The sequence below is a fragment of the Abramis brama genome (assembly GCF_963993115.1).
Source record: "Abramis brama genome assembly, chromosome: 25".
NCBI lineage: Eukaryota > Metazoa > Chordata > Actinopteri > Cypriniformes > Leuciscidae > Abramis > Abramis brama.
The window spans coordinates 22,619,986-22,647,985 of NC_139987.1; the positions used below are offsets into that span (position 1 = coordinate 22,619,986).

Sequence of the window (28,000 nt, forward strand, 5' to 3'; positions counted from 1 at the left end):
CTCTATGCGTCATGCAGGTAACAATAATTGACTGCATTTGAAATAAAATATATTCTAACAACAAAAATGTATTGCACTGAGTACATATGACTTATCCTTTGATATAAAATGTGTCTGTTTGCGACGTTAAATGTGGGTCAGTAATTCAATTGCTTTATTATTTTCATTGTTTGGTCTTGGTGTTTGAAGAATACAAGGTAAAACGAACTCTTTGATTGCACAACTCTTTAATGAAATCTACACAACAAAAAAGTTCTTTTGGCATGCATAGAATAACTCAATTAAGACAAACTTGAAATCACACAAAGATACAAGAAATCCAGTCCACTCTCTCTCTCTCTCTCTCTCTCAAACACACACACACACACACACACACACATTCTCAAAGAGTGAATTAAGATCAAAGACGCTCATCTGACTGTTAACTAAACTCACAACATTTAAATACAGGACAAAACTACACAAAGTATGCTTACAGTAGGCTACTCTGCTGTGTTGACTCATAATTGCATCAGCACTAGCATTCATGCAAGGACAATGTGCAAAAAAGGGCAGTTTAATGTTTTCTTTATGGCAAATCTTTCTCAACTTTTTCAAAAATATGTCCACACATACAGTAGTGCATAGGTCCGATGTATTGTACAATAAATAGCAAATGATTGATAGCAAAGATTTCCAGCATTTCCCAGTACATTGATATATAAAATAAAATCTTTGTGATAATCTAATATATCATAGGCTACTGTAAAACAGCCAGAGTCGTTTAAAGGGAAACTATACACACTCATCTCTATATACTTTACAAATATTAATAAATAGCTTAAATATGAAACAGCAATGTTATTGCACCCTACTGTCACAAAGTAGGTGTGAGATGCCAGTAAATGAAAGTATACTGGATATTTTGATGCTTATTAACTCTCAGCAATTTGATCACTCGCTTTTTTTTTGAAAGGTTGCTCTCGGGGCGTTTTTTGCATCAGACACATTGCAGGCTTTTTATGGGGTTAAAAACCCGTTTCACAAATATATATCAGATATCACAGTATTAGTGAGGCATCCTTTCATTGCCACTGTTATTCTAACCTTTATTTTACCAGGAAAAGAAGCACATTGAGATTAAGAATCTCTTTTACAAGAGCGTCCTGCTGGCTTCTGGGCTTCATGGAGGGTTACAGTGCAGTTCTTTCATTTGTGCTTTGAGGTCAGAGGTCATATTCCGGAAGTTCCTCTTGTGAGGCTGCTCCCTTTTCCTCCTCTCCTCTTCATCTCCTCCATCCTCATCTTCCTATGTCAGAGCACAGGAGATCCATTTCTTGATGTGGTTTGTCCACCTTTCCTCTAGCGAGACATCATTCGCACGAATTCTGGAAGAAGAAAGACCAGAAAGTGGTTTAATTTAACACACACACACACACACACACACACACACAATCATTTTGTGTTTTCATGTTTTATGGGCACTAAAAATGTCCCCACAATGCCAAGGATTTCGAATATTGCCATCTTTGTGGGACATTTTATCCTCATAACGTAGGGTTTACCAGGCCACACACACAAATATCCATAAATATATTAAAATGAAAATACAGTTTTATAGTTCATTCTTCTTCATGTTATAGTTCAAGTTTAATTTGTAATGTAACCCTCACAACGGTTTTGTTGTTAACAATAATATTTCTCCCCCTTTGAACTTGACATGTCTATTTATTTTGTCCAAACTGTGGATTATTATCATTATTATCATGTTGCCTTGTGTTATTTTTACATTTGGCATTGTTTCCCCTTGCTGTCTGTGACCCAGTTTTGAGTCGTAACCCATCATTTGGGAACCACTGCTCTATAAATTCTTGCTTTACAAATTTGAAATGTACTACTGACCTCGGATGAGTCAAATTTAGCCCGAGCTCAAAATACAGCAAGAGGACGTTGAACTGTCACACCTCCAGTCACCAACAGGAGTAACAGCGCTAGCTATTTTTGTCCTTCCCGTTTTCATGCTCTTTTTGCGCGTGGTTAATCTGAGAGGTGAAATAATCCCGTGGTTAAGAGATAATCTGGTTGACAGCTCTACTACTGTCACTTTACCGCCTTCAGCATGATGAGATTCACTAGCAGCTAAACTGTGCGACACAGCGGCTCACAGCAACAGGCGCCAAAAGAAATAATAATAGATCCAAAAATAGGGATCATTTGTCTCAGTCCTATCTTTTGCGTTGCATTTTTCCCTGAAGTCCACTTATGTTAGTCAAGGTTTCTTCAATCTTCCCTCTGAATGAACCATGGTCTGGTTAGTAGGGCTGTGAACGTAAGAGTATCTATGTATTTTTTTATTCTTAAAGGGATACTCCACTTTTTTTGGAAATAGGCTCATTTTACAACTCCCCCAGAGTTAAACAGTTGAGTTTTATCGTTTTCGAATCCATTCAGCCGAACTCCGGGTCTGGCGGTACCACTTTTAGCATAGCTTAGCATAGATCATTGAATCGGACAGGACCATTAGCATCTCTCTCAAAAAAATGACCAAAGAGTTTCGATATTTTTCCTATTTAAAACTTGACTCTTCTGTAGTTACATCGTGTACTAAGACCGACGGAAAATGAGAAGTTGCGATTTTCTAGGCTGATATGGCTAGGAACTATACTCTCATTCCTGCCTAATAATCAAGAAACTTTGCTGCCGTACCATGGGTGCAGCAGGCGTAATGATATGACACAGTGCCTGAAAATAGGTCTAATAGGTTAGACAAACTTAGTCCCGGTCACGTTGGAAGTTACCGAGCTGGGGACTATTGTCATATCATTACGCCTGCTGGACTCATGGTACGGCAGCAAAATTTCTTGATTATTAGGCAGGAATTAGAGTATAGTTCCTAGCCACATCAGCCTAGAAAATCGCAACTTTTCATTTTCCGTCGGTCTTAGTACATGATGTAACTACAGAAGTGTCAAGTTTTAAATAGGAAAAATATAGAATTTTTTTGAGAGAGATGCTAATGGTCTTGTCCGATTCAATGATCTATGCTAAGCTATGCTAAAAGTGGTACTGCCAGACCCGGAGTTCGGCTGAATGGATTCGAAAACGGTAAGACTCAACTGTTTAACTCTGGGGGAGTTGTAAAATGAGCCTATTTCCAAAAAAAAGTGGAGTATCCCTTTAAAGCACAAGAATGCTTGCTACTTTAGGTTGATTGCTACTTTAATAACTTTGAAAACAAAAAGAGAACAAACATATAATTCAATTTGGGATTTACCCTGGAATTATGATTTATTATAATTACATTTCACTGCTGAAACTCTGAGGGAACGTGAATCTAATATTTTTTGGGTTACGGTGGACGGATAATTTTTCTCCCAGGCCGCATAAACTGATTCAATCCAGCTGTTGCGCAGCAGTATAGACACTGCAGCAGTGAAATTAGCATTACTGATTAGCAGTGCAAAATCAACACAAGGTGGCTCACCTTCAAAGTCGACGTGCCCGTCTCCGTTTAAATCGATGTCCCGCAGAATGTCCTCCAGATCTCGGTGACCCACCTGAAGGAAAGAGGATCAATAAAGCGATGAAAAGAGAATTGGAGGAGAGCTAAAAGCTTTCAGATGGTTCAGCATAGTAAATAACAGCACCTGCTGGCCCAGCAGTTTCTTCATGGCCTCTCTGAGTTCTGCTGTACTGATCTGACCGTCTCCGTTAGTGTCAAACTGAGAGAAGGAGAACAAAACAAGAGTGTTCTCTAACATGTCTGGATCCAAATCATCCTGCTTTGAATGGCAATTTTATAGTGTTTTACAAAGAAAGCAGGAAGTCTACACAGAAACGGTACATGTTATTTGCTAATGTTATTTGTTCATTTTCATTTCATCTGCCATTTCATTTGTGAGCTATTTTCATGTTCTTCACCTTATGGCTGCACTATTCGTTGAAATAAAACCAAAATCATCACAAAGGCTGCGATTTAATGAAATATATATAGTATGCGCTACATGTTTCAGTTTGAGGCACGGCACTGTGTTCTTACACGTGGGCGTTATTAATGCCATACAGATATAGGCCTATACACAAAATGCTGGCCAAATTGTGTTGCACAGCCAACCTGGGATGTTTTTAAAGTTACATTTTAAATCACAATAGCAATTTTTATCAGAAAAATCACAATTTGATTTTTACAGTTGTAATGTAAAATAAATAATTATATTATCATATTATTTTTCTTATATACTTATAAAATATTTTTTTATTGTATAGTGAAATATTACAATAGTAATTGCAAATGATATAGTAAAAAATATTATATAGTAACAAATATAGTAATAGTAAATTATATTTTATATAATAATAATATAATAATAATCATAATTTATTATTATTGTTTTATAATTGCTATAAAATAATAACAACAACCACAACAACAATAATAATATTTATTATTATTATTTTATAGACATACTGATATAACTAAATGTTGGTCAGTTGTGCAGCCCTACAAACAAGCACAGCAAACCTGGAATTTTATCAGAAAAAAAGCAATTTGATTTTTACAGTTGTAATGTAAAATAAAATAATTATTATCATATTTTTCTTAAATACTCCATTTTATGTGCAGTGAAATATTATATTAGTAATATTTCTTATTTAATTTTTATTTAGTATGTTTTATTACTTTTATTATTATTATTATTTTATAGCCATACTGATATATAATTTCAAAATTCTGGCCAAATTGTGCAGCCTTACAAACACCATCTTTTTTAAATCACCATCACGATTTTTATAAGAAAAATCACAAATCTGATTATTTCTCCAAATCGTGCAGCCCTGCCTCACTCACCTCTTTGAAAGCGTCTCTCAATTCCTTTACTCCGATCATATCCGCCGTCTCAGCCAGAAGTTTGGGGCCCATCAACTCCACAAAGTCTTCAAAATCCACATGCCCCCCCACTATAAGACAGAGGACACTTAGTGAGCTTCCTATGTAGGCAGCATCAAACAGAGCCATGTATGTTCAAGAAAACCTACGGTTCATGTTGATCTGCTGGCTCAGTTCGATGAGCTCCATCTCAGTGGGCATGTATCCCATGGTTCTCATGCAGTTCCCCAGGTCTTTGCAGCCAATGAAGCCGTCTTTGTCTTTATCAAACTCTTTGAAGGCTTCTCGTAGCTCTGTGAAGATGGAAAGCAGGTCAGGGAAAAAAAAGAGGACAGTTGAGAGGGAGTCGGAGATGATGAAAAGAGAATATTTTATAGTACGCACTTCCCTCATGCAAATCAATTTTGAAGACAACTGCAAAGCACTTACAAAGCACAACAATGTATCTATGAATGACCAAAACTACTTCTTTGCAAACCCTTAGTCTCTACTCAAAAAGAAATAAAAGCTCTTCAAATTAAAATGGAACGATTGACACATTGTATGCTGGGAAATTTCATAGCGAGAATTTTCACACATTAGAATGCCAGAAATTCACTCTAGTTCAGTTTAGTTTAATATCAAACAATCAACCTAATAACTGCATGTTTACTATTAATGGCTTCTATTTATAATGCATTTGCAGGGAACAGAGGGTGAGATAATCTTTGTCTTATTAAAATGCTTTATGAAAGACGCTTATGGAATTAAAGGTTGGAATGTTGAATACTCAAAAACTAGATTTGCATGTCCAGAGTTTTCAAGGCAGCAAAATAACAGTGTTTTAGGTAATCTCAGGTTTTATATATGCAAGAAAGACAACTGTCTTTTTTACTAGTGTAAAAAGAAAGTACACACACACAATTTATTCCTGTGATGTCAAAGCTGGATTTTCAGCATCATTACTCCAGTCTGCAGTGTCACATGATCCTTCAGAAATCATTCTAATATGCTGATGTTCAAGAAACATTTCTGATTATTAGCAATGAGCTAGAACTTACCATCCATTTCCTCTGGTCTCAGCTCTCTGTTCTGCAACAAAATAAACAAAGTAATCAACAACAATCCACACAAATGTGCGCAGTTTTGTTCCATTGATGACATCAGCTGCATCCTTCTCCCACTGTGAAGAATCCAGTCATTTAATTCAATGCACCATTCCCTGCTAGAGAGAAGCAGCAACTCATTACAGCATTAGGATCACAATGGCACATGTAAACTAATACACCCAACCTTTTCATGGTTTCCCTTAGTCTCTAAGGGAATTTATGTCTGATTTTTTAATTCGATCTTCCCATTTGGATTAAGTAATCTGGAACAGCACATATAAACTCAGGATTGATCTCTCATAATCAGCTTAAGCAGTTAGTTTTTATTTGATCCCCGCATTCCCTGTTCCACACATCTCCTCGAACACAAGCTCACCTCCAAACACTCTCTGACACCCTCCTGCAGAGGAACTCAATCACGTGACCAATAAACGCAGATCCCTGCGATTCATACATAAACACGTACGCAGCACCGCTTCTTTATGACGGTCTGCAAAATGTCTTCATTTGAAAAAAGAAACAGCCTTGTGTACCTCAAAATTCTATCAGTGCTTACCATATTTTGCACAAGTATATATTCAAAAACTATATATATTAATATTGTTCATAACTGTCTGTGTGTGTGTGTGTGTGTGTGTGTGTGTGTGTGTGTGTGTGTGTGTGTGTGTGTGTGTGTGTGTGTGTGTGTGTGTGTGTGTGTGTGTGTGTGTGTGTGTGTGTGTGTGTGTGTGTGTGTGAGACATATATAGAGACATTAACCACTCAAATGGGTTCAGTTCAGTGATGGAATTGTCCGTTTGATTCAAACCAGTAACTCATTTTTTGAACTATTCATTAAAAGAACTGGCTCATAAGAATCATTTGTTCAGAAATCAGACACTGTTTTAGTCAATTCAGAACCAGCTCCTATTCACTCTTTCAGGAATCAGACTAATTTGGTTGTGCTAGATATGTTTTTGATTCACTGAAAAGAACCGGCTCATAAGAGTCACTAGTAGAATCAGATCGGTCACTCTATATATGTTTGATTCATTAAAAGAACCATCTAATCAGAGTCATTCATTCGGCAATTACACTACATTGGTCGCGCTGTATGGTTCAGACTGAGTCATAAGAGTCATTCATTTGTGAATCAGACTGCAATGTTCATAGAGTCAATAGAGACAATTCTTGCCATTATTCGGTGGTACACAGTCATAACATTCAACTATGTGATATTGTATCATATTCAATACATACTTCGAACTCACATTCACAACTCGGGTAAAATAGGATTTATTTTGCTGTATCACTTATTCATCAGAGCGGAAGCACTGCTGCATTTATAATGTGCTTTCCCCCCAACCTTTTGCCTTCATTAGTCCACTTTAACTACAAATAATCTCTCAGTGAGCTCTTAAAAGCTGTTTACATACATAAATTACACATTAACTGGCAAAATGCTGTTTAAACTAGATAATATAGCATGTCGCATCACAGAAAAAGGGATGTCAAATACCCATTTACAGATGATCTCTGTATTTTTTGACCATTTTTATGGATACTATTTCCGAGTACAGATTAAATTTCTGAAATATGTTTTAAATGTATTGCATGATCTCTGGAATGCTTGATTCTGGTAGTTCCTACTAAACTGTATATACAAACTTTGTCAATACTTAAACTATTAACGTATTATTATTTTTTATTTCATAGCGTAAAGTCAGCCAGTCGATATTGCAAAATAAACTCTTTCAGGATAATACAACTTTATTTAGTGATGATGACTGTACTTACTCCCTTATATAATATTCAATGCAAATAGTGTGTTTTCTGAATTCTGAAATGTAAGAAGATAAGTGAGAACTTGCTGTGCATTATCATATGTGTGTAGATGTGCATGTCCAGACTTACGTACAGCCTTCCGGCTCTCAGCGAAGCCCTTGCGGAGGAAGATGCAGGCAGGCCCGAGCACATTGTGCATGTATGTTGAGTTCTGAGCCAAGGCCGCGAGGGCCTCTCCAGATGTCACCCCTTCCTCACATGACTTCACTGCTTTGTAGCTGCGCTTCCGATCCTGAGGGCAGACATCATGTCCCAACGGCCCCGGACAAGTAAGTGAAGAGGGAACGTGGTGTAAAGACACAATTATAAACTACAAGGTTGTCTGTCTGACACAATGGATGGACTGGTCAGTCAGTCAATTCAGTCAGCCGTCAAATCAAGCGACTGACTGAAAATTAATTGAAACTTTTTTAGTATCTTTCCGTGAGCAGAGCTCTATCTTCAGACTGTGCGCTTAATGTGATTTACCCAACTGGATCAGCATATTGCTTTCAGGGTCTCCTGGGAAGTTCCTATTTATGAGATTATGGTCCTTGTTTACAAGATTAGAGTTGGAATAAAATTGATTCTCCTGACAGTTTCATAATTCACTTTCTCTCTAATCGGTGTCTTATGGATTTTAGTACTCCTGTGCTGCAACAGAGGATGATGGGAAATGTATTTTATGAAAAAAAGAAAAAATAATGTCCTCACTCTGAAGTTACAGCATCATACTATATATTTATTTATGAACAGTGCAACGTTTAGATCGATCAGGTCTTCATCAGGCACGTGCACCTGGTGCCTCATCTCGGTGTGGGCCGAACATGCAGTCCAAAGAAAACTTGTCGACTCTTAACATTATGTTTTTTTTAACAACACAAGCAGCAGAACTCTGACGCAATGTTAGTGCACATCAAAATTTAACCCTCCCGCTGGTGTTTTGACGAAAACAGAGGGACCCGCCCATAGACCCTCCCCTCGAAGTAATCAGGACAGAAGCAGTCGACAGTGGACAAAAGAGACGAGTTAAAACACCAGGTGTAAACGGGAATGTGTCTCCCTTGTCTACCTGTGATCCGCTCGACCAAAATGCATCGTCTCTGGCCCTGTTTACCCCTGGTATTAAAGGCAGGGTAGGTGATTTGATCCAGAATTTTTTTTTGTTATGCTGGTTGAAAATCTCTTCGCATCCTGAAAGCAATCACTAAGTTAAGTAGTCTAAATGTATTTATGTGTATATATATCATCTGCGGAAGGTGTAGGGCCATAAAATGTTCGTCCAATCATTGCATTAGGTCTGAATGCAATGATTTTATGTCCTACCTGCCTATCAACGCATGTATTTTCTTCCCTCCGCGCACCTGCTTGCACAGACATCACACGTCATCAGTGTGTTTCATGCTATGCAGTGTTAGACAGACGTCAGTCACCGAGCGCCACAACCGAAACAGCAGCCGCCTTTTACAGTTCCTCCTCAGCCAAAACAATGAGCTTATGCTGCGTTCACGCCATAACTACTGTAATATGGAAGAGATGGAAATCTGTGATGTTATACTCGGAGCGGTTTGTGACTTGAATTTATACATTTCAATGACAACACTATCAATGGCTAAATGAATCTGCAGCAGTTTAAGTTATGTTCATTATTATTGTAATGTTATGTGCTTTGAGACGTGAGGTAGTTTAACGCCGTCTCTAATGACGCTTTTATTTGCTCCCTGCTGTATGCGTTCATGTGTTTTGAAGGAGGCGTAACTTTGAAAATGCTCTGAAGAGAGGGTGGGATCTTATGCTTTAAAGCTAGCTTGCTATTGCTAGCCTCTCTGAAAATTGCCCACCCTACCTTTAAGATGCGTCGATTGGATCACAAGTAGACGTTTTCACGGCTTGATAGATATAAGCAGCACGGCACAAAGCTTTATGTGCTTGTCGTCTAGTTAGGACCCGAAATAGATAAATATTAAGTCTGCTTTTTAAAATAAAGAAAAGAAGCGATGGAAGGATGATGCTTAGTATGTGCCAACAGCGGGAAACTCTATATTTGTGCAGTGTGCGCATTTCAGAAGATCAATTCCAATTTGAAGCTTGTGACATATAAACACGCACATCAACACAATCATTTTATTTAGCATTCATGTAAACACTATGTTCAGATTCATCAAACATAATGATTTCATTAAAAAACAAATACGGTAAACCATCTTTTTTATTCTAATCGCAAGCATCAGACAACAGAACAGACAACTGAATCCATATATTCAGAGGCCAGAGATATCGGGTAGCAACATCCCACATCCGAGTTTGCATGAAATGTACCATTAGGGATATGGTTGTTTGACGGGAACATTGTTCCATGCGAGACCAAGAAAGGCTGTTTATCCAGGAACATGTCCTATTTGGGTAAATCACATTGTGCCAGACTTTGCCCTCTATTCTCTCTTCCCTTTCAGCAACTGACAGAACCTTTAAGATCAGATATCATTCAAACTGAATAATTCATGCACTTTCATACTCGCGGCACACAGCTGCAATGCCATGCCATTTGATTGCTGCCATAAAAACAAATGATCACACTAAGCTTAAGGTATTTTAAAAACAAATCCAAGTGGTTCTCGCCTTGTCCTCACAAATGAAACTCACTGATCACGAGTGTTTCGATCATTGATGGATGAAGATGTGGACTAACCGACATCATTATATGAGAGTAGATTCTCAAATAACCAAGTATGCTTTGAGAACGTATAATTGCTCATGTTTAGTGGAGGGCTAATCAGGATAAGAATGAAACCAGTCAGCCAGCACATTATAATGACCAATTAGCCGACAGGCAGGAGAGGTGAAGAGTACGCGGAATATAACTCACAAACACACAAAGAGCATCTCCCCAATTACTGACAGACCCACGGGTTAATTAAAGAGAAGACCGACGTCATCTAAGAGCTAATCATTAGCTGATCAACAGCTCTAATATTGCCCACAACTCATTGTGCTTTTTTTGAAGAAGATTTGGTTCAGAAATACAAACACAAATAAAAAGTGTTCAAAAATTACAAACATGGTGGACGTGCGAGGCTGAGTAGAGGTTTAGGTTAAGAGGTTTGAGTGATCAATAATAAATACTACCTGACGAAAAATATTTAATTCATCCGCAACAACATTGTGAACATCTTTATATCTTTTATAAAGATACGTTTGGTCATTAACTATTAAATGCATCATTATGCAAAAAACATGAGGAGAGTATTCCGAGTATTCAGACCCGTGACAACGTGCTACTACTTAATGATATTATACCCTAAAGTTCTTGACAATGATGTCTGAAGTTGCTGTTCTGAAAGGTTTCAGAAGTTCTCAGACAGATCAACGTGCTACTACTTTTCTGTCCAGTACGGTAAGAAGAAGTGTTCAGTAGTGTAAATTAAATTAACTGACTTAATTAATTAACTTAAAACTATTAAAAACATTTTTGTTATTTGAAATAAAATAAACTATAAGCTAAAGCTAAAATAAAATAAAAATATTAGATGAAAAACTTAAACTACTTGACAACTAACTGAAATAAGTTTATAAAGCACTAAAATGTAAATAAAAAACTAAAACTGAAATTAAAAAATAAATTAACCTAAATAGTAATATTTAAATTTAAAAAACAATAAAATTACTCAAATGTACCATTAAAATAAAAACTGAAAATATACAAATAAAAGCTAATTAAAATTTTTTATAAAAACTATAGTATATAAATAATACTAAAATAACACTGGTTTACGGTGACAGGATGCAAATTATGACGTGGCACAGTAGCATATCCCAAAACGTGCCTACTCTTCTGGTAAGAGTACATACTTTAGGGCATAGTATAGGTGAATTGGGGCGCAGCAATTATAGGGCCCTATTTGAACGATCTGAAACACAAGTATCAAACACGAAATGCAAGTAACTTTGTGGGCGGATCTCGGCGCAAAATCTAAAATGGGTTGGTCTGAAGTAGCTACATTACTCATAGGTGTGGTTTGGGCGTAACGTGAAATAAACCAATCAGAGCGCCATCTCACATTCCCTTTAAGAGCAGGCGCGCTTGTTCCATGGCGGGTTGCTATTATAACGGCGGATTTGCCAGGCGCACGCCAGAAGCGGTTCACAGCCGAGGAGACCGACGTTCTCGTCAGGGCCGTAAAAGACAGAGAAGTGACATTGGGGATGGGAGAAACCCACCCAAATTAGCTTCGGTTAAACAGGCATATAATAATTTGGGTAAATGTGTAAGCTAGATTTATGCCTATTTTTTCACATCTTCATGGACACCACAATGATTTCCCTTGTGTGTTAATATTTTTCCTTGTAATTATTTATGGTTTGCAAAAATGGGAACTGCTGCGTCTGTGTAGATGAGAGAATCAAAGTGTATGCGCGTTGTGCACACGCTACATTATGGCCAAGCATGCGCCCTTAAAATAGCATCTGCTGAATAATGCGCCACTGACTTTAGACTAGGTTTTTCCTGGTCTGTGGCGGAATTGTTTTCTGAAACTGCAAAATAGCACCAGGGAACGTTTGCGCCGGAACACGCCTCCTCTTTTCAATGTACCGCCCCTGGGAGCGCAAGTTCATTCCCTAATTTACCGACGTGCGTCTGTGGAGGGAAAAGTCCGCTGTGCGCGGGTGCAAAATAGGAATGATACATGCGTCGGTGTACAAAGTCAATTGCGCTGGGTGCAAGATAGGGCCCAAAATCTTTCATCAAAATATAACAAATTGCTATGCCTCTGAAACGACTTTCCTTTCAGATGATGTCATGAATCCCTGCTGATTTTTTCAACTCCTCCCCTCCAGCCACATGACTCGCTCACTTTTTACGATCCAATCAATTCCTGATTGACAAAAGTCTCACTTTTTCTCATTGAATGTCCTGTTTTACTTGCAAATACAGATTACAGTAAAGTGGGTTTTTACGTTGATATCAAACTGATTTTATTAACTTAAAGTTTTTTTCTCCTTTAGATCTAATTTCTATTCATTAGATCTCTTCCTGCCATCCTGTCCTACCACATGCGGCTAAAGTAATCTGCATCCTACTGCTGGGCAAGATTGAGGTATATACGCACAAAAAGTCTCATTTGGCTTCATATACTAAAGATCTTGCCATGAAGCTTCTGACACTACTGGTCAAGCTTTTTTAAATGTTCCCACTCTAATGTGGTTGCATGATGCATGCACATATATGTCTGTGCAAACATGTGAGTTGCATCTCCCCTCTATTTGCACATGACCTTCACACTCCATCTGTTGCCAAGGCTGTAAGGTGCCAGCTTGTATATTCTTCCGAAGAAACCTGTGCCATTGGGCTCTTAGCAGGTGCCAGCACCTGATATCTCATGCTAATCCTTGATTGCGCACATTCCAAGTTATCTAGAGATGATTGAGAAGAACTTCTGAAACCTTTCAGAACAGCAACTTCAGACATCATTGTCAAGAACTTTAGGGTATAATATCATTAAACGCCGTTATATTGCTGGTACATTAAAGGGATAGTTCCCCCAAAAATTTAAATTCTGTCATTAATTATTCACCCTCATGTTATTCCAAACCCTTAAGTCTTTCTTTCATCTTCAGAACACAAATGAAAATCTTTTTGATGAAATCTGAGAGCTTCCTGTCCCTCCATTGACAGTTTCACAACTGACACTTTGACGCTTCAAAAAGTTCAGAAACGAATCCATATGAATCGAGCGGTTTAGTCCAAATATTTCTGAAGAGACTCTATCGTTTTATATGATGAACGGATTGAATTTAAGCTTTTATTCACATATAAACTTTCATCAACTTACAACTCGCAATTTTACGCAGCACGTTTGAGCTTCCGCAAGAACCAATGAGGTTCATTCTTGTTACGCAGCACGTTTGAGCTTCCGCAAGAACCAATGAGGTTCATTCTTGTGTTACGCAGCACGTTTGAGCTTCAGCAAGAACCAATGAGGTTCATTCTCGTGTTACGCAGCACGTTTGAGCTTCATCAAGAACCAATGAGGTTCATTCTCGTGTTACGCAGCACGTTTGAGCTTCAGCAAGAACCAATGAGGTTCATTCTCGTGTTACGCAGCACGTTTGAGCTTCAGCAAGAACCAATGAGGTTCATTCTCGTGTTACGCAGCACGTTTGAGCTTCAGCAAGAACCAATGAGGTTCATTCTTGTGTTACGCAGCACGTTTGAGTTTCAGCGAGAACCAATGAGGTTCATTCTCGTGTTACGCAGCACGTTTGAGTTTCATCAAGAACCAATGATGGGTTTGAAACATGAGGGTGAGTAATTAATGACAGAATTTTCATTTTGGGTGAACTATCCCTTTAAGGCAGCGTGATCTAGCATATCATTAAACATATTAATTCATGAACATGTCCAGCAACTTCCAAGGTCAAAAGCGGCAACCAAACATCCAACATTCTGATGCAGGACAGGTTTTTTTCATAGTAATGTTTTTGCTATTCCAGATTGGTTTCTTAGGTTTTCTAGTTCTCTTTAGCATGCAAAAACTCAATAAATTCATTTTCAATTTTCAAGTTCAGTCAGTCCAGATTCTGTTTCACTGAGAGTTACTATAATATTACTGTATACAGCTACACTCAGTGGAATTCAGAGTATGACTATTAAACTCATCTTTGACAGTCCATGCAACACAGTCCAGGTCTGGGTCGAGTCCATAGCCCACACACACACACACACTCTCAGCTATCAGAAAGAGCATCTTACCTTCTTTGAGAAATTCTTAAGCGGCGATTTAACACAGTTTCCCATAGTAAAGTCCCTTCTGCTAATTTTGCGCGCTTGAGAGTCAAAGCGGCAACATGCGCGCGTATGCATGCATCCACATGTCTCCATGCATGGATTACAGATGGTGAGATGAGGTCTGTAGGCTTATCTTCTAGGAAAGATGGATTTTAGGGGAAGGATTTAGATGATCCAGGGGTGGCGATGCTGGACGTCAAGGTGACAGGAATGAAGGAGAGTAGAAGTGGATGGAGGGATCAGGAAAAGGAGACATGTGTCTCAGTGTGAAGGGATGCTCAGAAGAGAAAAGACAAGATTGCTTGTTCACTTGCTTGCACTCTCTCTCTCTCTCTCTCTCTCTCTCTCTCTCTCTCCCTTTCACCCTCCCTTCTTTTTCCCCACTCTCTCTTCCCCTCATTTCCCTCCCTCTTTCTCTCTCTCCCTCTCCCTCACTCTCAGCTGCTCAGTTTTAAAACCGTCCATCCAAACAAGGCGAAAAGAGACAAAGAGGCTCGCATGGACGAGCGTATCACCTTCCCCCAAGCAAGATGCTGAAGACACTAATACAAAAACACACACACTCGCGAGCAAACACAGTCGATTACACACATACGGATGTTGGGCTACAGAGCTAAAAATACACACACTTGTAGTCGTGCCGCCCAGCTAAAAGTGGCAGTGTTCAGATCAAAGACCGGACGTCAAAACACAAAAGCCGCATGTGAAAAGTTGAGGTTGGCACCAGACACGGATGCGCTAAGGCTGCCAAAATGCAGAGCACCGGCCGAAGGCCACTGCAGGTTATTAGGGGACAACAGGAAGCCCTTCCCAGAATTCACCTGCTGAGCTGGCACTCTCCTACTTAACCCAATGGTTTCCTGTTTAGGCCACTCTCGCCTCACAATCTCTCTGTGTTAATAGGAAACAGGAAAAATTACCAAAAAAATTTATTTAACCTTAAATGATGCTCCTAGACAGCAGTGAGATTATTATTAATCTCCATTTATCCATCTAATATTATTAAATATTTTAGGTGGATTATTTATATATATACAAAATTATATATTTGTGATATTCAACCACTAGAAAGTAAACTGATATCTAATATTGACCAATATATTGATTATTGGATAGTATTTATCAGTTATCTGTATCACACAAAATGTGCATAGCCAATAAAAAAAAACAGCAATGTTTATTTGGACATCTTGCATGCATTGTTTTAGCATTTGCATTGTTTTATGCAAATTAAGTGACAGCATAAACAAGCCCACCATTGCAACACAAACATCTTATTTGGTTAAAATCTGTATAAATGCCTTATTATAATTCTCTTCTCAGCAGTGTCTGTTGGTTGGGCATGTGATTGGGCAATTAAATTAATATGGCATCTGAGTTTATTATAAATGACACTCATAATAGTTGAAGATTCAGTTTTTATAGAATCATATTTTTATTTAAGGGAAATTTATAAATGTAAGAGCGTTAAAACAAAGCCGTTTATTTCAGTTTTTCAAAAGGAATTTGAGTTAATTTTGGAATTTACATTTTTTTAAAGACCCCGATAATATGAAAAATTATGTTTTCCTTAATTATTTTGTTCATTTTCATTTTTATTTTTGTGTAGTGCCTTGTTGTAATTGGCTGCATTCGAAATTGCATACTTCCCTACTATATGGTAGGCGGAAAACAGTAAGTCCGAATTCACAGTACTCGTAAAACAGTACAATCCCATGAGGCCACGGGAGAGGATTTATGAATGGCGGAGAAGCATCTGATGCTGGTAGGTCACATGATAATGACAACATGGCAGATGTAGTACGTCCGAATTAAATTCATACTACACACATTCATACTAAATAGAACATACTTTTTAGCAGTCGTGAAGTAATTACTTATTCAAAATAAGTACCTACTCAAGAGAGTATGCGATTTTGGATGCAGCCATGATGTTTTCAGCAATAAAAAACGGTCTTCTTCATCATGTGATGATTATTTGATTAATCACTGCTGTTGTGATCACTACTGCCCCCTTTCTGCAGGCTGTAATAGCGCAACATTAATTGTGTCATGCGACACTGATTTTTGTAATAAGGCGCAATCTATAATGAGCCTAATGTTTGATCTCGAAATTATAATTATTATACTATGCAGTGATATTTTTTATGCATTTTGTATATGGTTAAACTGTATGGTGCGTGGTTAGTGAATAAAGACGCAAGTGAAATGTTTAGGAATGTTAAGTTAGTAAATGTGTAAAAATACATTTACAGAGAAACATCCGTTCAATAAGAACTCCTGAGCTATGAAAAAGACATTTTCCCCTGGATCTATCAATATCTTTGTTGTAAGCCCATTTAACCTTCCTGATTAATTCTCAGCTGATCTATTTGGTTTACTCATGTATGGCTTATCTCTCGCTCTCTTTCTCTCTCTGTCGGTGAGGATGATTCATCTAGCTGAAGCCAGCCTCTTCACCGGAGGCTCATTGTGAACTTCAGAACACATCAGAAATCAGAGCCAGGCGCCGTCCACTCTCATAACGTCAACTCTGCAAGAGAGAACGCACCAGCAGAGCAGAAACACACTCGCACACATGCACACATACCCGCACATATCCATACATGCTCAGATCGGCTCTTGAACTGTCGTAATCGCATAACTGTGCATGAATGTATGCATAAATCATCCGCACATGGTCATTTAAGTCGTCTTTCCACTACTGTAATGCTTACAGGAGTATGTCGAGGTTAAATAAACAGATATGATTTAGTGCTCTGGGTTCGTCACAACCTGTTTAGCCGGTATTACTGTACGCTATGTGTACAATATTTCAGTGACATCAATCATACTTTTTTTTTTATGGAGAGCTGCTTTGCATTCATTAAACAATAATCACAATTACAGTGTGGCAATCTCACTGATAAAATCAACTTGGGCTTTTCAGAAAATGTTCAGTCTTCTATAGACCCCTAAATTTTGTGATAAAACAACACTGTTGTGGTGTTTAATATGATTTGGTTCATTTAAAATATGTCTTGACTCACAATGTCTTGGCTGTCATAATTAAATTTTAATGGTGGTTTAAACTGAATAAAAACACCTCAAGGAGGACTAAGGTGGGAATGATGTTCCAGTGCAGTGTTTATTTATAGTTACACACACTATATATATATAGATACATATACATACACACATATATATATATATATATATATATATATATATATATATATATATATATATATATATATATGTGTATATATATGTATGTATGTATGTATGTATGTATGTCTGTATATATATATATAATGAACTTCATTTTTGTTTCAGAAACTGGTGTAGTGTCTCAGATGCACACATTTCAGTGATATACACTGCAAAAAAATTATGTTTTAAAACATCCTGTTTTCCAGTACAAATTTAATAAAGCAAAAAAAAAAAAAAAAAATCTATACCATCCACTGGCAGATATTTTTTCTTGTTTTAAGCAAAAACACTAAATGTTTCAGATTTTTTTCAGAAAACAAGACTAATCTTATGTCTTATAATATCTTCACAAGTATGTATCTTGATTTGATAATGTTTAGATATTTGTATTGGAAAACAAGACAAAATACCAAGTTAATTAATCATTGTTTTGCAGTGTTAGGAACATTTTCTGCATGGTTTAGAATATATTGCAATGCTGTCAACTTATTATGATTAATAACTTGCATTTGTGTTGTTCCTCATTTGTTGCTTTGGATAAAAGTGTCTGCTCAATGAATAAATGTTAAATGTACTATGCTGTCGAATGACATACAAAAAATTCATTTTTCCACGACCTTAGTGTTGCTGGCATCACGCTCTTGCATTTGAGCTCCAGGAACTCGAGCGTTTGAGCCACACATGCACAAAACGGATCATTCTGACAGTGACGTTCATAAGCACTTCTTCATTTTAACGAAGACGTGAGGTCATGGATAATCCTGTTGGACACGGCGACGGGCTGCCAGAGAGACAGGAAGATGAGCACAGAGATTCGTGTTCATCTTTACACACATAGATCAAAGAAACATCTCTGACCTTGGGGGAATATTTGCAAGAAAATATAAACTTGAAAAAAAGATGAAAATCATGAATATACTCATAACTAGATTTTTATATTGTCTGAAGAAATCTGCTGGAAAGTCTTGAATTATTCGCTTTAATACACATTTTATGTCGGTTTCTCAAAAGGGAGCTGGATTTACGCACAGAATTAGATATTTATGAAATATTCATTCACCTTCTTTTAAGAGCATCAAAAATGTAGCAGCTCTTCAGAAGCGTTGTTCTTTTCACCCATCCGAACGCTTCGTTAGCTCTGGTTTCACTCTGTCTTTCTCTCCGCTCGACCCTTCACACTCACCTGCCGTACCAGTGTCAATGCTCGCCTCGGGTAACCTGCAACGTGTCGGGTGACGCAATGTTTTGGTGCTATGAAGACTTGTGCTAAAAACAAATAGATGTTCTAAATAAATGTTTTATAAAAGCACCTGAACGCACATTCCCTTACCACAGGAAAGAAAAATCCCAAATGGGATCTTTTTAATATTGCAAAAATTTCACATAGTGAGCAATGAGACTAAATGGAGAGCAAATTGAGACTTTTGGTTCTGTCATCATTTGCTCAATGTAACGTCTTTCCAAACTCATAGAACACAAAAGGAGAAATTTAGCAAAATGTCTCTGCTCTTTTCCAATCAATGACAGTGAATGAGGACAAAAAGTATGACAAAACCTCCATAAAATTACTTTTTTATGTTCCAAGTCTTTCACGCAATAGGTTTGGTGTAAAATGACAATACACTTGAGAATCAGTGACATGTGATGTCAAACCTGCCATGATTTGAGTGTCATAGCACACAAGTCATACAAACTACTTTTAAATGGTGTGTTTAACTGTCATTTCTGGCCCTCATGCAGATTTTGGAGTTTTGGATGAGATCTGAGAATATTTTCCAAATTCAAATGATATGAGCTGCTATCCAAATCCAAAATATAATCCAAATCCAAATATTTGTGTATGCTCTATATATCCATGGTGTATTTTGACAGTTGCACAATTTGTCTATTTTAAGGTGAATATCACAAAATGTGTCAAGAACATCAAAATCGAGTTAAAAATAAATGAATCAAACTCTACCTATAGACCGTTTGGGTGTTTGCAAACAGCAATGATGTGTTTTGTGAGTGGCAAAATATGGCGACAGAAAGTGACAATTCTACAGTAGCAGTCTATGGAAGCCACAGAATAAAAGAATAAACAAGATAATTTATATCTCACAATTCTGAAATTGTCAGACTTGAGAGACTTTTTTTTTTCTCACAATACTGAGTTTTTAAACACAACTATAAACATGTACTTGCAATTGCGCGTTAGTAAATACAAATTACTTATAAACTTGCGTACATGCAATTGTGAGAGCAATAGGTTCAAATTATTAATTATTATTTATCATTATGCCCTTTAATAACTGCATATGTGAATATATTGTTTACATCAAATTTATGCTTACTGTATCATTGCAGGTTTCATCAGTCTTTGACGATGGTATTCTAGAAAAATGAAGAGCATCTTTTTTTGCATTGGGATTCTGACATCCAAAGGCACAACAAGACATGTTTCCCTTGGATCTTGCATGTTTTCTTCCACTTGTTATTTGCTGTTTTTGCCGCAACAATGTGTGTGCAGATGCAGTGACGTAACTGTGAAATCTACTCCCAAATTGGCTATAGGACCATTAAGATTTTGTGGCATGTCATTTTATTTAATTTTTTTAATTCATTTAATATTTTTAATTATTTGTATATTTTTTTCTTCTTATGTTTTTCTATCATAATGTTATTAAAAATATATTTTAAATAATTTTATGACTTTATTTTTCTCCTTCTGATTTTCTGGTGAAATGTGACCTGAACATCGTGACGATCACCTTTTTTATTTTTCCTGAGGTGCAAACTCAACGAAATCTCCTGAGCAATGAAAGATCAAGCTATGAGCAATAACGTGTTCCTTTGGGGTGTGCCAAGGAAGGTATTTCAAGGTCTATTCTCTCTCACTCTCGACTACACAGACTGAGAATGGCTTAGAAATTTTGCATTTCCTCCCCTGCAATCCATGGGCTAATAAAAAACACACACACTGGCTTCTATAAATAGCACAGACTATGAGATTGTATGGGAGACAGAAATGACGTGGAATTTACGACACAGCTTGAATCGCTTTCACATTTCTTTCTAAGCCTGGTTCTTTCAACTATCCCTCCGTTTGCCTTCCGCCCTCCCTCTTGTTCTGTATCTCTCTCCCCCCCTCAGACCCTTGCAAGGTCGGTGTGACCCAAGTGGGATGGAGAGGGAGGGCGGGAGCGACTGAATGCTCCGGAAAAAGCCCAAAAAAAAGAGTGCAAATGGAGCCAAGAGAGTGAGAGGCAGAGCTAAAGTGGTTCTGCATCACCTGCCTCCGAACACTGAGTGTTGTGTGCTTCTTACATAATACATAAAGGTCTCTCACACTTGCACCTTCATATCCTCATCTACTGTATCCCTCCATCCCAGTTTGGATCCAGCAGGGAGGAAGATTGCAAGCGACTTGACAAAGAGTGACAGAATGTCATTTAGGCAGACTTCATTGAGACGGGCAGCCCCTGCTGGCAGAGCGAGGGCATTGATCTGAAATCTCACTGTGAAATGATGCAAAATTTGTTTGCTTTTGATGTACGCAGCACATCTCCAAAAGCGGGTTAGTGGCATAATTCGTTATTAGTGAACGCAAGTCAGGTCAAGTTATACCAGCATTAGGATATTAATCTCTTCTGCCGAGAGAGAGAGAGAGAGAGAGAGAGAGAGAGAGAGAGAGAGAGAGAGAGAGAGAGAGAGAGAGAGAGAGAGAGAGAGAGAGAGAGAGAGAGAGAGAGAAGATTATGAGCAGAAGAGGCACAAGACTTCTGCGACACACAGCGGCTGAAAATAATCTGACAAGGAAGCTCAGATTAATAAATGCTGTAAAAATATTTTGCTCAGTTCATGTTAACTTATGCATTAACTAATGTTAACAAATGAGACCTTATTGTGAAGTATTACCCATTAAAATATTACATGGAAATCAGTGAGGGCACACATTTGTAACACTGAAAAACTAATTTGCAATCTTTTCTAAAAAAAGAAAAAAAAGAAAAGAAAAGTGAATATTGTACATTATAGAGCCCATAGTAAAATATGCTTTGGTAAAGTAACAAAAGCTTTTTGTGTGCATTTCCGGATGTATGCCATATCAATCAGCAACAATAAACCTATTTATGTTTTATCCACAAGAGTAGTGCAATTCATTAGATTATATTATGAAAATCTGTGAATGTTTGGAATATGTAAGTCCATATTATGGTCATTTGTGGTGAAATTAGACAACATCAAAGCTTTCTGCACATGAACATAGCAGAAATATCATATGACAGCCATAAACCTGTTTTCCCATACCATTTTCAAGAATATAAACCTACGATTCATTTTTATATCAAGGAAATCGGACAATCATTATGTAATCATTATAAGAATTCAACAATATTAAAGGTAAAGCTTTCAATTATATTCAAGTTATGTTTAGTCATGTTTAAATAATGCTTTTAAATAATTTAAATAATTTATTTTATATTAATCATCTTCCATCTTTTGAGTTGCAGTAACTTTTCTATAGTTAGCATACTTATTCTTTAATATATTGTAGCATCGTAGTGAAAAGGTCCAGTCAAACTGACCATTTCTCGTTGAAATTTCATGAAATCCAGTCATTCCAATAGGAATCTGCGCAATCTGGAATTTCACTAGACGGCAAAAAAAGTTCCCTGAGCAAATGTCCCTCATGTTTAAGTTGGCCATGTGAATTCGCTGGATTGAACAACAGAAAGCTGCTTGGTTTGCAAGTGATTCTTTATGAGCTGTGCTTCATATATCTCTATGCTATCAGCTTTTTTTGCACGCAAAATATCGCTGAAATTTCGCTAATATGATCTGCACCTTTACTGTGTAAATAATTCTGAGTGACTGCTCATGTTTCAAAGCATTATGGGTATGTGCTATCTGTTCTCACCTTCTTACAAAAGTGTAGAACCTTTAATCGGGTGCTTTTGTAAAGTTGGCATGAAACGGAAACGGAAGTTGCAATAGTATTTTCTTCCATATTGTGATGTATATAAGTGAAAAGGCTTCTCGAACAAGAAAAATGTAGGACGGGGCTTGATTTTGTCCATTGGGAACTCTGATTGGATGGTTGTGGTTTGCTATTGCTGTGATGTCATGTGAGTGACAGGTTGTCCCGCCCTCGCACCAATACATTCTTTCTATAGATATGGATCTAAACTGAACATTAAACCTTTAAGAGAGTACATATAACACACTGCTTGCATATTTAAAATATGGTTGATTTTAGATTTAAAATCACACTTATCAATCAGTTAAACACTGATGATCATTTTAAAACTGATGCGCAAACAGATGTGACTACATATTCTGTCATTTACATTTGATCAGTCTCGGCAGGGTGATGATACGCTCGAATCCTCTCTTCGTTTTCACGGTTTCAAACCCCACGTGTCAGGTAGCTAATGGATTTGAATTTTTTTCACTCCAGCACAAAAGACAGCTTTCCCCTCTCCTCTCTAATCAGGTCTTGAGCTGCTATATTTAGCGCCTACTGGCGGAGAATGATTTCTGTAGGGATTGTATGCAGGCCTTGATGTTACATAAGGAAATATGAAACACGGCATTTGAGGAATATCAATCCACTATGAGGAAAAAAATAGACACGACGGCGCTATAAATACAGCAGCGTTTCCGTTCACAGATGCAAGGCTTTTCTGGATACGAGTTGAGCTCAAGCATACGGCATCGCAATCGTGTGTCACGTCAGTCTTGGCTGAATGTTCTCTCAAGAAATGCGCATGCTTTTAAACTTTTGAGCAGGTCTTACACTGAAGGGTTGTGACAAAAAGCCAAAGACTAATGATGCCTGGGAGGCTCTTGAAACCAAGCAAAATGTCAAAACTAGGACCCACTCAGCCTGGTTACTGGCAATACAGAATCTTGAGTTTCTGACTGAAAAGACAGATGCTTGGTGTCTGAATAGGCTTCTTGTGACGTTATCAGAGATGTGCTTCACAAAAAAATGTGATGTGGTTCTGTTGTACCTGTATTACAGGCATAATGATTGATCAAACACATATTCAAATTCAAAATTGCTCTGATTATAATGACACTCTACTGAATAGGCTCTTTATAAGCAGCCTCCTTCTCCTCACATAAAAAAATTAAACAAATCCACTTTCATTTAAAATGTATTTCAGTGTTTTGTTTCATTCCAGCACATACACAGATTGATAAAGGGTTTCTGCTGTTTTTAGCTTGGGCTATAATTATTGAAAGTATGCTCACTAACATGTCAAAAATCGGCATTTGAAGTGCTCCAGCTGTTTGAAATCATGTTTTGCTTTGAATCTAATAATGCAAACCGGTTTGTTTGAGGGTTACTGTATGTTTAAGTTAAGGCTGTAGCAAATATCATTATCTTAATATGAAAACCATTGCATCCTCACAAATATATAAGGTCTATTAGTGTGTGAGTGTTTAATATTTATTGTAAATTGGAGGCAGAAATGTCTCAAAATGTCATCTCAGTCTGATAAAACCAATATTTGGGAATGTCCTTAAAGCTAAAAATTATATATATGAGTTATACTTGAAGTAAAAATTGTGTTTCAGCCAGAACAAGGTCTTGCAAAAAAAATTGCAAGCTACAACTTTTGCTTTTCTTTCTATTATTTTGTCCTTTATATGGAGCCCCTAAGGGGACAAAAATATGAAATGGGGGGATAAGTATCTTTCAATGCTATTGTGTTCTCTCGCAAAATTATTAGGTTCCCGGAGAGACTTTGCATTCTCTCGCAAAACATTTCCGTTCCCCTGAGAAATTTGCAAAAGCACTGAAATACAAAGTTCATGAAACTCTAGATGGCACATGCTGATAGGTCCTTAACTCAATCTGCTTGCAATCACATCATTCTCTAAAGGGAAAGCTGATTGGTTCCTGCTGTATCAGTAGCCAATGAGCTCGCTGTTCAACCTTCAAATACTTGATCAGCATTTGCTGTAGCAGTTGCAGTGCGCTTTCAGAAACCCTCCACCTTCCCCAGCTCCACCTGTATAGATCTGCTAGATTTCGGGTAATTCATGTATGCTATATTGTACAGCAGTGTGTCGTGTATGTATTGGCAGTAGCAAGTCCTGTACTTGCTCTGCAGCAGCAACAGCAATAACCATATTTTCTCTGCAGCAGCAATAAACAACAGCATAATTTATTCCGCCAAGACCAAACATATCAACATTGTCATATCCATTACCATGCCAAACACTCTGAGAGTTGTCATGACAGAAATACAGTTTTTCCTCTCATCCCATTTTTTTTTGTCACCATGTCCCTTTAGGGGCTCCATACCTTCACACTTGTCTTGTGACACCCCATATGCAAGAGGTGTTCATTTGGCTGTTTTGATTTCTACAAATGCCAAAAGAAATCTTTTCGTGTGTAGGATTAGGGCTTTTTAGTTATAGTTTAGTTTCATAAACAAAGAATTTAAGTCTCTGGTATGTCCTCATTTCGATAGCTAGACAAATGTGTGCCATTCTGTGTCTGTGACCTATTGAAGCTTTAACCTGAATTAGGGTGTTATTTATGCGGCACATTAGAAGGATGGTTAGTTATTGTCCTTCAGAGAGAGAGAAAGCAGCAGGAGAAAGCGGCATGAACTTACAGTGAGGATGAGTCATTGACACAGGTCCCGCTGTAACACACACTCTAAAAAAAAGTCCTTAAATATAGAGCCAATGTGTTAATATGAAGGAAATTATTGTATTGATTTTTCACTGGGTTTTTACTCATATTTTGAATCACGCATTTAAATATGTTGTGTTTTAGGGTTAATAAAATGTCCATAAACTTAACGTATCATGTCCTGGCAGAAAATTACCAGCACAATTTCTTTCTTTTTTTTTCTTACAGTGTATTGAATGAGAGTGTATATTGAAAAAGTCAAAAGCAATTTACTCTTAAAAGCCAAAAAGTGTATTACTGGAAGTTTCTGTAGAGCCTCAAAAGATCTCAAATAATATCAATAGATTAAAAAATGATCCTCAGGTTACACCATGTATGCACTTTCAACCATGCGGTTACAATTTCTACAACAGCTCCACCCGTTTACTATATAATATGCATATTATTTATCCATCAGTCGTTTAAGATTGACCACCATTTGAACTGAATTCAAACTGACATCTCTGAGACTTCTGTTTCACTTTAATCTGCAAATCCTCATGCATAATTCAGTTTTATCATTATCTGATCATAGAGAGATCATATCCCCAAAGACGCATGCACTCCAGTTACACATTCAGAACATCTTCTATGAGGCACTGTGATGCACAATGAAGTCATAATCCATAATTCAGCTGGGCAGCATTATAGGTTATAAGGAAGAACATTCATTAATGATAGTTATTTAGCTGACACTTTCATCTAAAGTGACTTAAAACATTTTTGTTTTGTCTTTGCACTAAATGTCTGAAAGCTGGAATGCAGAAAAGTGGTTACTTTTAAACTGTGTGTATTTCCGTTTAATCCACTGACCACCTGTTGAGTTTTATTAGAATTTCAATTTTAATAATAGTATTTTCTTTTTACTAAATTTGGGTTAAGTTAATATAAACATGTTTGGAATAAAATCTACACCGAATGCTATAATCATTCTGTTTGAACAATTCCTAATGAAGAGATTATTGAGAGAATCCAGCATTCAATGATTTTATGGTTCAGTATTCACTGCCTTCCCAGCATGCACCAAGGCATACACAATAATTATGGTTTGACAGTTTGATTTACACTGTTGTTGTTGATTTTGTTGTAATGTTTAGTAATTTATTGTGATGTTGATTCACAGTTGATAAATTGATTGTTACCATTCTGCAGTGACATACTAAAAATATTATTAATAGTTTTTTTTTACATACAGCCTACATACAGCTTTAATGACCTCATATTAATAGAATAATTTTTAATGATATATATATAGCCTATTCAAGGCAATGTATCATGCACTGGTAAAAAGGCAAAAGGTGATTAAAGATGCATCAACTTTTCCATATATAGGCTACATTTAAACCTAAAAAGCTTGATGTGCAAAGCACTATTCATAAATATATGAAGGTTATTGACCACATGAGATGAAACACATAATATAGAACCATTTAAAACCTTGTTACTCATTTTGAATCATTCACTTTTTGATTGAAACTTGCTCAGTTGTAAACAGTTGAATTTAATTAGTCAAGTTGCCATGTTACGGAGTAGATCATAGTTTTAAATGTAGCTACTGTAAGTCACCTTAGATACAGGAATCAGCTGCCTACATAACTTATTTATATTTAGTGGGATCGTACAGTCACGTAGTCACCCTACCTGTCCAAAGACTGATTTGACTATGGGATGGAGGTCTGCATCAAGCGCGCCGCTGTACGCGCCAGCTCTCCCGGGGACGCGCGTGCTGCTGTGCTGAAGCGCTGGAGGTGGACTAGAGGTGAGGCTTTGATTCGAGCCCGTCCGATGCTTGCCCTTCGTTTCAAAGAACAGCGCGGCTTCCTCCGAGCGCTTGGATTGGGAAAGAGTCGGCGAAGGCGTCCGGCTGGTGCGGGAATTCCCGTGGAGTTGGATCGGAGGATCAATGGTGTGCTGGTGGTGCCGTGACGGTTTGCAGTGTTCCAGTCCATCCTCCTGATGATATCCATCCTGGCCGCGGTGATTCTGGATCTTCTCCCCTTTCCGTCCGAGTTTCGGTTGGCACAGGGGTCTGCGGGCGGTGGCGTCGCACTCTTCGGTCCAACACGATTCCCCGCCGCCGCCTCCCGTGTGCCGGTGACCGTTGCGGTGACTCGCGGGGTCCGTGCGGACTCTCCGGTTCGTTTTGATGAGGGACGTGGTGGATTCGCTTTTTGGAAGCGAGGAGCTCATTTTGACACCCACAAACTCGTGAAGTTCTACAGTTCAGTCAGATGTAGTAGCAAAAGCCTGAATATGTCGTCGGTCGGGTGGGAGTCTCACCGGTGAAAGCACAGTCAATGACTTTATAGAGCACGAGAGCATCACACAGGTCGCTCGCGCAGAGTTTTGTTCGGTCCCCTCGTGACCCCATTGAGCGCGCGCTACCACAAAAATTCAGCAAGTGCATCTCTCTCTCTCTCTCTCTCTCTCTCTCTATCTCTCTCTCTCAGGATGAAAGTTACGTCAAACTGCCTCGCGAAGCCATTGAGGAATAAAAGACCGTCAAAATATTAATAACTGTGTGACGTGACTTCTGCGCAGGTGAAATGAAAACCATGACTTTTGGCTAATAAAAAATGATGAGAGTA

At 37.7% G+C, this 28,000-nt stretch overlaps 1 protein-coding gene across 2 annotated transcripts; it reads right to left on the minus strand.

Moving 5' to 3' along the window:
* Positions 1-210: 210 nt before the first annotated feature.
* On the minus strand, positions 211-27,994 carry cabp1b (calcium binding protein 1b). Of its 2 annotated transcripts, XM_084105372.1 has the most exons (8): positions 14,510-15,089; positions 7,853-8,011; positions 5,908-5,938; positions 5,017-5,160; positions 4,829-4,938; positions 3,627-3,701; positions 3,464-3,536; positions 211-1,367 (listed from the first exon to the last, which is right to left on the minus strand). In XM_084105372.1, exons 1-8 carry the CDS (start codon positions 14,636-14,638, stop codon positions 1,342-1,344), a joined length of 747 nt encoding a protein of 248 aa, XP_083961498.1. In that variant the 5' UTR covers positions 14,639-15,089; the 3' UTR covers positions 211-1,341. The 2 variants fall into 2 exon arrangements, with proteins under 2 accessions (XP_083961498.1, XP_083961497.1); XM_084105371.1 differs by lacking the exons at positions 7,853-8,011; positions 14,510-15,089 and adding an exon at positions 27,054-27,994.
* Positions 27,995-28,000: the final 6 nt, after the last annotated feature.

Bases quoted from the DNA above. Each gene is read 5' to 3' on its own strand.
- cabp1b (XM_084105371.1), bottom strand. From the start codon at position 27,602: ATGAGCTCCTCGCTTCCAAAAAGCGAATCCACCACGTCCCTCATCAAA. The intron at 5,161-5,907 runs GTAAGTTCTAGC...CCATCTTCACAG, and splicing joins GAGACCAGAGGAAATGGATG to AGCTACGAGAAGCCTTCAAA. The intron at 3,537-3,626 runs GTGCTGTTATTT...TCTTTCCTTCAG, and splicing joins AGAAACTGCTGGGCCAGCAG to GTGGGTCACCGAGATCTGGA.